The sequence below is a fragment of the Sebastes umbrosus genome, chromosome 3, assembly GCF_015220745.1.
Source record: "Sebastes umbrosus isolate fSebUmb1 chromosome 3, fSebUmb1.pri, whole genome shotgun sequence".
NCBI classification, from domain to species: Eukaryota; Metazoa; Chordata; class Actinopteri; order Perciformes; family Sebastidae; genus Sebastes; species Sebastes umbrosus.
The window spans coordinates 19,712,470-19,726,796 of record NC_051271.1 but is presented as its reverse complement, the minus strand read 5'-3'; the positions used below and the strand labels follow the sequence as shown (position 1 = coordinate 19,726,796).

The window sequence follows — 14,327 nt, the reverse complement described above, 5'->3', positions numbered from 1 at the left end:
CTTCTCTTTTCCTCCTTTCTCTCCTCCTCTCCTCCTCTCTTCCTCTCCTCCTCTCCTCCTCTCCTCCTCTCCTCCTCCTCTCCTCCTCTCGTCCTCTCCTCCTCCTCTCCTCTTCTCTCCTCCTCCTCTCCTCCTCTCGTCCTCTCCTCCTCTCTTCTTCTGCCCTCCTCTCCTGTCCTCCTCTCCTCTCCTCTCCTCCTCTCCTTCTCTTTTCCTCCTTCCTCTCCTCCTCTCCTCCTCTCTTCCTCTCCTCCTCTCCTCCTCTCCTCCTCTCCTCCTCCTCTCCTCTCCTCCTCCTCTCCTCCTCTCGTCCTCTCCTCCTCCTCTTCTCTCCTCTCCTCTCCTCTCCTCCTCTCCTCCTCTCTTCCACTCCTCCTCTCGTGTGTTTGTCTCTGGACATTCCAGCAGTGCCATGGAAAAGAAAAATGCTTCTCCTCAAATGCCAGAACAGATCAGCTCTGAGTGCTCAGTCCACTGCACACTGACAAAGAGAAAGGGGGAGGTGGGAAGAGGTGGAGGGTGATGGAGATGAGGGGTGAGGAGGAGGAGGATGAGGAGGAGGAGGAGGAGGAGGAGGAGGAGGAGGGCTAGAATGGGAGAGGAAAAGAGTGAGAGTGCAGAACAGAAGGAGGGAAACAGTGCGATATGAATACAGGGATGTAAAAGAGACAGGAAGTGATGGAGAGAGAGGTTAAAGGGTGAGTTATGGGAGGTGTGTGCGCGTGCATCAGAGTGTGTGAGTGACAGCGTGAATCCAGGTTTATGTTTGAATAATTAAACAGGAAGCTGCGTTTCTCTGCCGGAGAATCACACACACAAACACCTCCAACACACGAGCGTGCACAGAGACACACCCGACACATCAGGTGTTGGTCGCTGCGTCTGTATTATTAACGGTATGCTAATGATGCTCAGAGCTGCAGGTGAGATGCAGATGCTGTCGTGGTTGTCTGCAGTCAAAATGTCACAATGGATGAAGGATGGTTTTAGGAGTTGAAGTGGTGACGGGACCATGTGAGGCCACTTCACTGTCTACTGCATGTCGGTCACTAGAGCTTCTTCTCCGACTAGTTAAAGCAACGGGTCAACATTTTGGGAAATACGCTTATTGGCTTTCTTGCCGAGAGTTAGATGAGAACATCGATACCAGTCTCGCAACGTCCACCTAAAAAGTACCGTACAAAAGTAAAACAAAATTATTTCTATTGTATTGTCATATTCTACCTTAATGGCCTGTGTTGAACAATAACATATGATAAATATAATAAGCGTTTCCAAAACGGCGACAGCGTCTGTTGTCAAAAAAACACAGTCTCTTTGCTTCTATACTCTTTGACAAATACTATACTGTATGTGGGGTCTGTAGGATTGCTTCTTTAGATTCCCCCAGTATTTTCTAGTTCTTGAAGAAATTTGAAAATAAAATAAAACTGTACAAAAGACGATGGCTTTCAGGAAATGTGTGCAAAAACGTAGTTCATATAAATCTCCCAAAAAATGGCAGTCAAAATACTTTAAGGCAAAAAAATAGGGCAAATACACAATAACAATACTGTCAAAATACGGCAGGGTGAAAATAGCCTACAGCAGATATACTGTATGTGACAATACGCCGTAAATACAGCTAAGATACAACAGTGGCACCTCTACAAGAGAAAAGAAACATCAAATCACAGCCTGTTAGCAGCAGTATGTCGGATGCTACATATTCTCTTGATATCACAGCTGAAATAGGTCCAGAAGCAGCCCAGTCACCAGGAGAACATGTTGGCATTGGACATTTCTGCAAACAAGGGATACGTTGAATGTCGACGTTGAATGTCGACGTTGAACGTCAACGTTTTTTGCATTCGGTCAGAGCAAGTGACGTAGTTTAATTAGCAAAAAGAAACACACCGGGCGGGTGGGAGAGGAGGTGAATGGGTTCAACATACACAAGGATTTCATCCAGGAGACCGCTGCTTTTGTCCCACGTGTCACGTTACAATCAGCTGTTTGTTCGTGTCCCAGGTTCACAATGTTCAGTTTCATTTTTACTGTACAAACGTAGTAGTTTTAGGCCCAACCATGTAGTTCTTTCCTAAGTGGTTTTGTTGCGTTATGTTGTTACATTATTATTTGAACACAAACTATGATATTTTTTCTAACTATAACCAAGTAGTTTTGTTGCCTAATCCTAACCAATCTTTTCACAATGTTAACCACATATCATTTTGCATTTCTGCAAGCGAGGCTGATATGAAACATATTTATAAAACGTATTTTTGGTTCAGAAACATCGACATTCAACGTATCCGTGGTTTGCAGAAACTGGGCTGCCAGAAATTACAAAATATAACAAACACAATTTCTCAACTCACTAATTAACACGTTGTATCTCAGTTAATTAATCCATACAACATATTAATTTATAAAAAAAAATTAACACTAAACTAAAATTAAACTATTTCTTGGCTGGAAAGAGTAACTTCCTGGAGTTTCTTGTTGTCTCAAAATTGCTTCCGGCCAAGAAATAATCCAACACATAATGACCCGTAAAACCGCAAACTGTTGCTTTTTACACTTTCGTTTTTTTAGTCTTATCTTATTCTCACTCTAAAATTGTGTCTCCTTGAGGTGTCAACAGGATCTCATTTCCTACAGAAAGTTGTTTCTCCCATAATAATGTTTTATTATTATAATAAACCCACCTTAACACCAAAAGAATCTGTTAAATGGAAAATCAACTTGAAACAGCTTCAACTTGCTTTTCTGATGCCAAGAATAATATTTTGGTAATTTTCATATTTATATAAACTGTGTATTTCTGAGAAATAACATCTTTTGGACATTCAGAAAGTGTACGTTATTTAAATAACTTTAAGGATAATGCTGGCTTTATTCTTCTTACTGTAAACGGATCCCATGAAAAGACTGTGTGTCCGTCCGTCTCTAAATACTTCACTTGTTAGAAGGATCAATTCATTGTTGGTTTTGGACTTTTCATGGGGTTGTTTGTTGACAATAAGAACAATATAGAACATCACCAGACTTATCCTTTAAATTTATAGGCTTGCTGCAATCAGTGGATTCACAGATTTTTTTGATCAATGTAGATTTTTTAAAGTATTAATGAATCAGTTCAGACGGATAGACGTTGAGTTTCTGGTGCACTTTAAAATAGATGACATTAAAAGCCAGCGCCTGCTTACGCACAAAGTAAAGCGTATTTCTAATGGTTTCCTTATCTTTGGCTCAGTTGCAATAAAGCTCTTTATCTCAGCGATATCAGAACGTCCTTATTATATCTCTTTTATGTTGCAGCAAGCAACTGAAATGGGCACTAAGTCATTTATACGATGTATCCGCTCCTATCGACGATCAGGGAAGGGCAACAACATGGACCGCTTTTTGGCACATCCGGTATTAAAGAATGGTATTCCCATAATTTAAAGTAAACAACCATATCTAAACTCAGCAGCGCTGTGATAGACCAGCAGGAAACCAGCAGAGATATTAAACATAATTCCTTTTCATTTGTTGCACATGAAGAGTTGAAAAATGTATCAACCATTTTAATCACTTTTCACTAACATACGTACTGTGTAAATGCTGCAGCTCCAGCTTTCTCAAATGTGACTATTAGCTGCTTTTTTGTCTCATATGACAGATTGTAATCAGCATCAATCCCAATTTTTGAACGCCGAAAATAATGCGCAATTAATTGTGTTTCCTTCCTTAAAATTCGGACGATTTTGAAATAATATCTATGTGTGGTTATTTGACTGATATTGCAATATAATTTGTCAAAGGCTACAAATAACACAGGAAAGCACTTTAACTATTAACACTAAACACACCACCTTAACCCTGTAATGTTCCAGTTGGAATATTATTGGAGTATTATAGGCCTACTATTGAAGATGCATAGCTCAAGAATAACAATATAGCAATAAAACCACAACTGATTATGACTGACACAGAATAACATGCTTAAAGAAAATAATGAATAAATAGGAAAAAGTCCCAAGAGATTGTTGATACTGGCTGATACACATGTCAACATGTGAATAAGAGAGTACTGGCACTTATTTTTTTCCACTTGAAGCCCCTCGTTGTAAGCAACTGAAGTGTGCTCTAAGTAATTCATACAATGTATTTTCCCATATCAACGATCAAGGAAGTGCCCCGACCGACCGTGTTTTGTCACAGCCAGTAGTAGTTTATTAAGTACCACAAACTAATTAACTAAGAGCTGCTGGCCATGACATTGTCATTGCAAGTAAAGGAGCACCTAAAAAATGAAATGAAATGAAACAATTAAAGTTACTACTAGAGATCCCTTCTATTACTACTAGTACTACAAGATTAACAATTTTCCTGAACACATAAAAGAATTTCAAAATGTTATTATAATATTATTAGGGATGTCAAAGTTAATGCGATAATAACGCGTTAACGCAAATATGTTTTAAAGCCACTAATTTCTTTAACAGATTAACACAATTTGGGATTTTTAGGTTGTAGTAGGCTCAGTTCAAAGTTTAAAGCTAGAGTGAAGATGCTGGTATCATATGAAACTAGAACCTGAAGAATTCATTGGTACCAACCATGTCATACTAGCTTGTCAGGAAGGAGGTCAAATAACACTCCAAACTTATGCTAAATTTTGGTGAGAAAAAAACTGGCATGGCCATTTTCAAAGGGGTCCCTTGACCTCTGACCTCAAGATATGTGAATGAAAATGGGTTTTATGGGTACCAACGAGTCTCCCCTTTACGAACATGCCCACTTTATGATAATCACATGCAGTTTGGGGCAAGTCATAGTCAAGTCAGCACACTGACACACTGACAGCTGTTGTTGCCTGTTGGGCTTGAGTTTGCCATGTTATGATCTGAGCATATTTTTCATGCTAAATGCAGTACCTGTGAGGGTTTCTGGACAATGTGTGTCATTGTTTTGTGTTGTTAATTGATTTCCAATAATAAACATATACATACATTTGCATAAAGCAAGCATATTTTCCCACTCCCATGTTGATAAGAGTATTAAATACTTGACAAATCTCCCTTTAAGGTACATTTTGAACAGATAAAAATGTGCGATTTATCATGATTAACTATGGACCCTAATGCGATTAATCGCAATCAAAATATTAATTGATTGACAGCCCTAATATTATAATATTATACTGTATATCTGCATATTGCTTTTCTGATTATGGTCCTTGCAGCACTCTATACACATCCCCTTGTCAACCTGTCATTTTGTACTTTTGATGAAAATGTGATATCGTTGCAGCACTATTAGCACATGGTGACCCCGAGTCCGGTCACTTTAACATATGTGTGCAACCGTCTGGAAACAGAGAGCGAACATGTCGGCGACGCAGTTTGTTTTAGGCTACGCGTTACGCTCAAACTCTAAATGCATGATGACAGGCGGAAGTCAGAGGGGATGAAAACTGGACTTCAGAACATTTCTGGTAATGAGAACCCTTGAGAAACCCTCCATTTCACCTCTCCGGAGGTTTGGGAATCTGCTCGGTTACGCTGAAGGTTGCTTTGCCAGCAGCTTACAGCTCGTTGGTTCTCTTTGTTGAGACTGAGGGGTTTCAAATTCAAACGTGAATGACATGATTTCATGTCAAATACTGTATAAACTCTTGAATAGCTTACAATTTGTGGGAGATGCCACAAAATAATATCATAGTATAATCCATGCCAAGTGATTGACAGTCTGTGAGAATGGCACATTGAGGGGTTGCCATGGTAACCGGGGCTCGGTTGCAGTGTTATGCCTAAAATTATCATAAAAATAAAGAAAGAAAAAATTAACACTGGTCCAAGGACACCATCAGAGAAACATTATGGTAATGCTCTTAAACATACAGTTAACGTCAGAGAAGGAAAATACATAAATTTGAAATTTAAGGTAAAAGAATTTACAAAAAATAAATAAATTGATACAATTATGGAGAGGGTTATGAATGAAATAATAAGTGTGAGTTTCAAGATAAAAATCAGTTTGAGAAGCGATCCAAGTATTTCATTATTTATACATTGTAGTTTGGGGTCAGAAGGAGGGTCATTGTTAAGTAATGCCATGATCCAGACTTCATGTATTTAAAGAAGGATAATCTATTGAGAAAAACAGAACGAGAAGGGCTCGGAGGACTCAGAGAGCGCAGACCTCCGCCAAGGCCAAATGCCATCTTGCAACGTTAATCACCAGAGGCCCCACGATACGATATTATCACGATACTTAAAGCTGGAGTAGGCGAGATTGGAGCAAATTTTATTCAAAAAAATATTTTATAAAACGGTCACTATATCCTGAAAGTAGTGCATGAGACAGGTAATCTGAAAAAAATCATGTGCCTCTGTGTCCTCCGGTGCTCCTAATGGCATCTGCAAGATTTCACAAACCGGAGGAAAACAACCAATCAGAGCCGAGCTGGAGCCTTGCCGTCTCTGAGCAGCTGTCAATCACTCGTGAACTCCAATCAAACGGTCAAACTAGGCAGCGCTGATCAAAAATGAATCAATATTCTGTTACTGTAATGAATATTTCTCTCCTCAGATGTTTTCAGAAACATCTTGTAGTGTACTGTTTAGCTGTAAAATTAGAAAGTTTGTGACCCGGCAGCCATGTTGAGATCAGCTGAGGAAATAACAAGCACCGCCCACCAGCCAGAGAAAACTTTCTGTTGAATGAACAGCCAATAGGAACGCTCTCGCTCTCTCTCTCTCTCTCTCTCTCTCTCTCTCTCTGAAATGACCTATGATTGATTAGATTGATTTTTTAAAATCCTGAAAACAGAGCCATGAGGAGGTGCAGAAATCTAGTTTTCTCTCAGAACACTTGAATTACAATATGCTGAAAGGTTATTATGACATTTTTGCCCAATGATGCCAAAAACATTCTGCCTACTGCAGGTTTAAGTCATGTTTAAGATGATCTCATTGCGATTTTAAATATTTGCCGATATGCTGGGTATTGTGATAAGATAAATTACAATATATACCTCTTTTGCTCAATTGCAAATTATGCAGTTTGTCAACATCTGTTTTATCTAATAAGATACAGTTAATAACATACAATATTTTTTATTGCAGAAAAATGTGTTTGTCAGTCGAGCAGACAGACTGAACACTGTCATAAAAACATAAATGTTGCATCAAGCACCTGACAAACTGAACTGTTTGTATTAGAGTTAAAATTGGATTTGCAATATTAATAGTTTATATAATAAAGATCGATACTTGACGTCTGTGTACCGATACAATATTGCCACGCAAAATATTGCGATACTGTGTTGTATACATTTTTCTCCCACCCCTATTTGTGAAAAATAATTTGTGTATCCGCCCTGTGATTTCAGATCCGGTCCAAAATTCAATGCGTTTTTCCTTGGCCCACGCTACACCCTTCCACTAGGTTTCATAACAATCGAGCCTGTAGTTTTTCCGTAATCATGCAGACAAACAGACAAACAAACAGAACAGAAAACATGACCTCCTTGGCGGAGTTAATAATTGTGGGTGTTGGATGTCGTGGCTTTGCCATAAATTTGTGGTTATGTGGCTCCCTGATGGTGACACAGATATCTGCACTCATTGATTCATCTACTGGGGAGGGGGGGGAGGGATGATTCGTATTTTTAATCCGAGATAGATCGGGGGGGAACCTAAACGTGCATAAACACACACACACACACGCAGGAGGATGATGTCAGCTGCAGAGTGTAAACACAAGCAGCAGAACTACCGATCATCAGCACGCGCTCTTTAGCAAATTACAGCGAAAATTAGAGTGTGAGAGCAGGATGAAGGGATGAAGTGCAGATAGAGCTGCAGAGAGAAGGAGAAGCTTTTCCGCAGATTACAGCTACAGATTACGGCCCATGGATTATGAGGGTTTGACCAAAAAAAAAAAAAGAAAAAAAAAGTAAAGGCAGAGAGACAAACAAGCCGCTTTTTTTCTGTGTCCTTTTCAGAGTGAGTTGTGTGTTGGTTTCTGTGAGTGTTTGCGTCTGTGTGCTTCTTCCGGCTGTCTGGTGTCTTTATCTTTCTGATGCTCCAGTCAAAGATCAAGGTTATCACACATGTGCACATTCACATAATCACAAGCACAGGCGCATATAAACCTGTACTGTATATATACACCCAAACATACTTCAAACATATCTACAGACGTGAGTGGAATCAATCATCCAGGGCTGCAACGAACGATTATTTTAACTGTCAATCAATTTGAGAGAGATAGCAGGTTTCAATCATGAGTTTGGACTTTATGTTTTGGGGCTACTATTTGAATTTCATTTACATGTAATCAATTATGCACCAGACTCATGCTTCTTTGTTAAATGATGACTTTCAGTAGAGTAGAGCAAGGCTTATTTTACCCTCTAGCTACATTTTTGGGAAATATACCTATTCTTTCTGAGACCTAGGTGAAAGTAGAGCTGCAACGATTAATCGATTAGTTGTAAACTGTTAAATTAATCGCCAACTATTTTGATATCGATTAATCAGTTTGAGTGATTTTTTTTAAGAAAAAAAAGTCTAAATTCTCTGATTCAAGCTTCTTAAATGTGAATATTTTCTGGTTTACACTGATCAACATTTTTCACCATTTTCTTACATTTTATAGAACAAACAACTAAACTAACTTAATCAAGAAAATAATCAACAGATTAATCGACAATGAAAATAATCGTTAGTTGCAGCCCTAAACTAAATCAAAGTTATTCATGCTTGTGAATGGAATAGGCTTCTTTATATTTATACAGATACCAGATATCGGGCCGATACTGGCTCAAATAGCTGGATTGGTTATCAATGACAATGGGGCCAATCTATTCAATATTAAATATATATACTGGAATTTGTTAATTTTGACCAATTTGTTGCTGCATTATAAAGGTTTACACTTGAATTGTAATTTCTATTCATTTTGAAGATTATTTACCAAGTTGCTGGTGTACGATTTATTATTTTAATAATACATAACAGTTAAAAAAGATATATCTATGTATTTATTTGTTACATTTTGTTTTGGAAAGTTAGGAAAACAATGTTTAAGGCAAGTCTGATGTTGCCTTACACATAAAAGAATGATCCCAGTCACTTCCACACAGTGAGGCATACAGTTTATTAATTAAACACTGGTATCGGATCGGTACTCGGTATCGGCCGATACCCAAAGCCCAGGTATTGCTATCGGTATCAGGACTGAAAAAGTCGGATCGGTGCATCCCTATTTACATTAGTAACACTGGGTTGAAAGCAATCTTATATTCCAATTATTATCAATTGAGAAACACACAAATTGCAGATTTTTTCATGTGATTCAGACTCAGATAAAAGTTTAGATTGAGCTTTTTTAGATGAGTTCTCTTTGTCTTTCCTACCTCGTCACTTCTCCTTGACCTCTGCTGCTGTTGTTGCAGTGAAGAAACTGTTGTTTTAGAGCGCTCACAGGTTTAAAAGTGTTGCTGTCAACTCTACCTGCAGGGAATGAATAATTAGAATATGTACGAGGAGAGAGAAGACATTAATCACTGAAGTCTGAATAGATTTAAATTTTGACTGTTTTTGTAATGAGTGTGTTGTTCCCTCTCTCTGTTCTCTCATTCTCTGTTTCAGAGCTCCTCGGCGCAGCAAAGCGAGTGAACGTCAACATCCAGGATGCAGACGGGTGAGGGACAACAGGCTTTCTAATTAATGTTCTCCTTGCTATTGTTCCACATTGCCATCATCCTTTTCTTTAAAAGGTTAATTTCCCTCATCTTCTGTCCTTCATTGTTTCCTCCCATCTCTGCTTTCTTTCAGTCTTCTTGACATCATATTATGCCATTACATGTTTCATGAGAGTGTTCATTACGTTGCATCGTAGCTACAAAGTTGACTCCCTGAATTTGTATCACAGTAGATTACACATAGGTTAGATTCAAGATATTGAAATATTCAATAGTAAAATATAAATATTTTATGGTGTTGTGAAACAACAGAACCTGTTGCAAACACAACATAGTATTAAGGACAGTGGTTCCTAACTTGGAGGTCAGAACCCCCCCGAGGGATATAAAATGTGCCTATAATCAATATTATGATACAGTGGACTAAATAACAATGTGACAATGTAAAAGGGGTCGCTCGTATTGATGAACCTTCAGAGAATTATCACCCAAATCTGCAGCTCCCCTCGGCTCTACAGAGCTTTATAGAGAGTTTCAGCTCATTGTTTTGCTGTCCGGCTGCAACTTAACTGTTTTGGTTCATTCTCACCGCTCAGCTTAATTTTTTGACCACACCAGGAAGATGTTTTCAGTGGAAAAAACTCTAAAAACCTTTCTGTACTCTACCTGCTCAGCACCAAACAGCAGACAGACAAAGTAAGAGACTAGCTGATGAAGATTTAAAGCATTTAGCAGCTAAAGCGACAGCAACTCTGTCTCTAAAATGATGTTCCCAATACAACTAAACTGCATAACAAAAATACGTTTTAAGGGATTACGGTCACGGTTTTAAACATGTGATTAACGTTGTAAATGGAAACAAAACAAAAACAAAACACAACAACACTACTTAGTTAGGTTTAGCCAACAAAACTACTTGTTTATCATGGTATGGTTTAAAATGACTAAGAAAACGAAACTGAACAAAACCAAAATACAACTAATGTGCTTAGTTAAGTTTAGGCAACACAACTACTGGGTTAGGTTTAGCATGAAAACATCATGGTTTGTTTTAAAATTACTTTGTTTCTGAGTATACGTTTCACACGGGACCATTACAGCGGTCTCCTGGGGTAAAGACCAGCAGGACTTTCTCGCTTATTATACACGTTATTATTCAATAACATTTTGACACAATGTATTTATATGTTACGTCACCTGCTCTGCACGTCGCTCGTTGTACTACGTCACTTGCTGCTGCCGTCCGCGGATTTACAAAGATATTTGTGAAACGTAAAAGACAAACGGAATCTGCAAAAAAATACGTTTCCTTCCCAATGTAATTGAGAACGCAATTTAGTTGAACATAAAGGGCTGAACGGCAGATATCTCCCTCAGGACTTGGTAGAGAGAGTGAATATTGGACTTTAGTCAAGTGTCCAGAAACATGACTCCAAATGAATGATAATGTTCCTTCGTAAATGCTGGATGCGCCAATAAGCAACTGTTTGCCAACACGTTCACTGTATCAACTTAAAGAGTAACTTAAAGGTGCACTATGTAGGATCTGGAGGCATCTAGCGGTGAGGTTGCAGATTGCAACCAACTGAAACTTCTCCTGTGTGCCAAGCGTGTAGGAGAACGGTGGCCGATGCGAAAGTGTGAAATCTAGAGCCAGTGTTTGGTTTGTCCGTTCTGAGGATCCGTTCCTTATGTAGATATAAACATCTCATTCTAAGGTAACAAAAACACAATGATTCGTATTTTCAGGTGATTATACACTAAAGAAAACATACATATTAATATTATATTCCATTTCTCCCAATAGATCCCCTAAATTGTTACACACTGCTCCTTTAATATCCCTTGAAAATCTTGTCTGTTCTGACCTCCAATGGTTTAACGTTTCACCTTGCTGAAGTGATGAACAGGTTTACTCCAGGACCCTGTGACATCAAAACACCAAACTCCTACAAACCTCTGTGTGTGTGTTTATTCTCTAGCAGACACACGGTTTAATCATCCATCTGACTGGGGAAACAAAAAGGACATATCTCCTTCTGAGATCAATATACAACCAACCGTATCATTTTACACATTACCCTATCTGTGAAACATGTAGGCAGCTGAAGACTGTAATTACCTTAAAGGAAAGCCAACATTTCTCAACCCTTAATTTGCTCAGAAACGTTCCCTTATCGACTCTGAATGTACAACTATGGATTTTGGCTATATTTAGACTGGTGAGTGGTTAAGCGTTTTATGTGCACATGCTTGGTTTGCGATTGTGTTCCATTCGTCCCCATCAGATAACAAAGATCTTTTTTATTACAATGATTGGAATCAGATAATTGGACTCAACTCCTTGTGTAATGACTGATGAATCGTTGATTTGACTCCAGGGCCCGGCCCTTATATTCACCAGGGATCCATTAGACACACACACACACAGGGGCGCGCTGTGTGTACGCTTGGCTCCGGGGTAGAGAGATTGCTTATTAATGGAAGTAGGTCATTTGCCCCCTCCCGTCGCTCACACAGAGCTGAGGGGCGGAGCTGCTCTACGCTGAAGATTATTTCAGCAAAGTTATGCTCCGGTTTTACACTATGTATGTGAATATGTGTATTTTTAAACCTAATCTGTGTCTGTGTGAAGGTTGGCACCGCTGCACCATGCTGCTCTGAGTGGTAACAAGGAGCTGATCTCTCTGCTGCTGGAGGCCCAGGCAGCCGTGGATATCAAAGACCATAAAGGTAAAAAATACACACTGGTTTTCATGTGTTCTCACAAGGCACTGTGTTACCATGAAACAGGCACACACAGCTGGCCAGAAAACAATCACACACCAAAAAAAACAGGAAAACAAATACATATTCCTGGCTTCCCCTGCGTGACCGATAATACCATGTTGTGTAATAACAGGTGAGCTTGTTTGAAATGCAATAAAAACTCTCTTTGTGTGTAGTGTTTATGGGAGGTGACAGATTTGTGTGCACAGCAAATAATAGACAATAGAAGAGCTTCATAGCTGCAGAACTGGGAGCCAAGTGGAAGCAGAGCAGCATCTCCGTCTCATACTGGCAGATTCAAGAAGAAGGAAAAGAAGAAGAAAAAAATCTCAGGGCAGATGGGAGATATAATCCCTTCAGGATGTAGGCCTACTGCCTCCATGCTCGCAGTCAGCTCAGTCATGGCTCTAAATAGAGGTATACACTGGCAGGCATCCTCTCCAGGTGGTCCCATCTCCTCAACTCTCTCCATGGAGGTGGTAGGGAAACCTTAAATCATTCCTCCGGTGCCTGGCGAGCTCCTGGTGAGGACTGGAAAGCCAGATATTTCCCTCGGGAGTTTTTAGAGACCAAAATAGAGCAAAAAGGACAGAATGCTAATGTTGCTTTGCGTCTGCTGGGTGTTTAAAGAGCCGATCACATGTTGCGTTTTTTGCACGCACAAATTCATTATTTTAAATGGAGACGCGTCCGCGGTGCACCGAGATGGAAAAATCTCAAATGTGACAAAAATGAACCAATCAACTCCACAGGACTTGCTTCACCCTTTCCCTCCGAGGACATCACAACAGGTTTTGGTTGCTTCGTAACGGCAGACGCGACAGGAACGCAACCTCCTACGCACCTTGGATAAAAGATTGAAAGCGACGTTATCAATGTGTTTTTAGACGCAACATGTGAAATGGGCAACGATTTACTTGTTCGCCAGCCGATTAGACGTTTTTTCCTAAACTTAACCAAGTCATTTTGTTGCCTAAACCTAAAGAAGTTGTTGTGTTTGTGTTAAAAACATAACGTTTAATTCAGATTTTAGAACGTGTCGCTTTTAAGTTTCGCTTTCACTTTTACAATGTAGTAGACGCAGTAGACCCCTGTTGACCCACATCTATGGTGCTTATCGCGACCGATAACGCGTATTTAGTGGCCTTAACAGCTGAACCGGGTGTGTTCGCCATATCAGCTTAAATATGTAAATATTGTGTCACAGCTTGCAGGTTCAAGATTCATCCCTCACTCGGATTGGACAAGACAAACTGTTTCTTGGGACTTTCTGGGAAGTTCTGATCCTCATCCAGACCACGTCACAACCGTTTACAAAATGTTCTTGTGCAAAGATGCCAACTTAAAGTCACTGACCTGGACATCCTGCAGGCCTGGGCCTCTGGGCTTTATATCCTGTCCAAAAAGAAATCATAAACAGAAAAAGGGGCCAAGCAACTCTGTGTTCAGCGACTGCCAAGATAGTCCTGGGAACACAGCTGAGGGTATTTCCAAACTCATTTGTTTGTGATTATCAAATTTGTGTGAAACCATTTTTTATCGTTATTAACCACCCCTGCCGGACAAATAAAACACTATTCAACGGGACATATGAATCACAATATCTCAACAATTGAGCTTTCAGGATGAACTACACCTTTGACCGCTGGAGAGGAAATGGGCTCAGAAATTGCTGAGTTTTCCCCCCAACTTCAAACAGTCCAGTGTCTCTCTTTCCCTGCACAGTCTGAGTGAAGTCCTCTCTTCTCTTTGCACACTATCTAGAAACTCTTCGAGGCTTCTTGAGAGTCATTTTCCATCACATCTCTTCACATACTCCGGCTTTTCTTCTGTAACTCTTACAGCTGCTGTGTCTCTTTATCCTGCCAGCACC

At 39.6% G+C, this 14,327-nt stretch overlaps 1 protein-coding gene and 1 long non-coding RNA gene across 9 annotated transcripts in view; one reads left to right on the top strand and one right to left on the bottom strand.

The window, feature by feature from the left end:
* si:dkeyp-9d4.3 (caskin-1) overlaps nucleotides 1-14,327 on the top strand; it is a 50,488-nt gene that overhangs the window by 3,067 nt on the left and 33,094 nt on the right. For all 8 annotated transcript variants that reach the window (XM_037764161.1, XM_037764163.1, XM_037764159.1 and 5 more), the window contains exons 2-3: nucleotides 9,633-9,684; nucleotides 12,321-12,418. In XM_037764161.1, coding sequence (XP_037620089.1) covers nucleotides 9,633-9,684; nucleotides 12,321-12,418 — 150 coding nt within the window. The remainder of the gene's footprint in view (nucleotides 1-9,632; nucleotides 9,685-12,320; nucleotides 12,419-14,327) is intronic.
* Nucleotides 1-14,327, bottom strand: part of LOC119484970 — a 28,696-nt gene that overhangs the window by 11,454 nt on the left and 2,915 nt on the right. The window contains exon 2 of the long non-coding RNA XR_005206151.1: nucleotides 3,032-3,036. This is a non-coding gene — a long non-coding RNA (uncharacterized LOC119484970). The remainder of the gene's footprint in view (nucleotides 1-3,031; nucleotides 3,037-14,327) is intronic.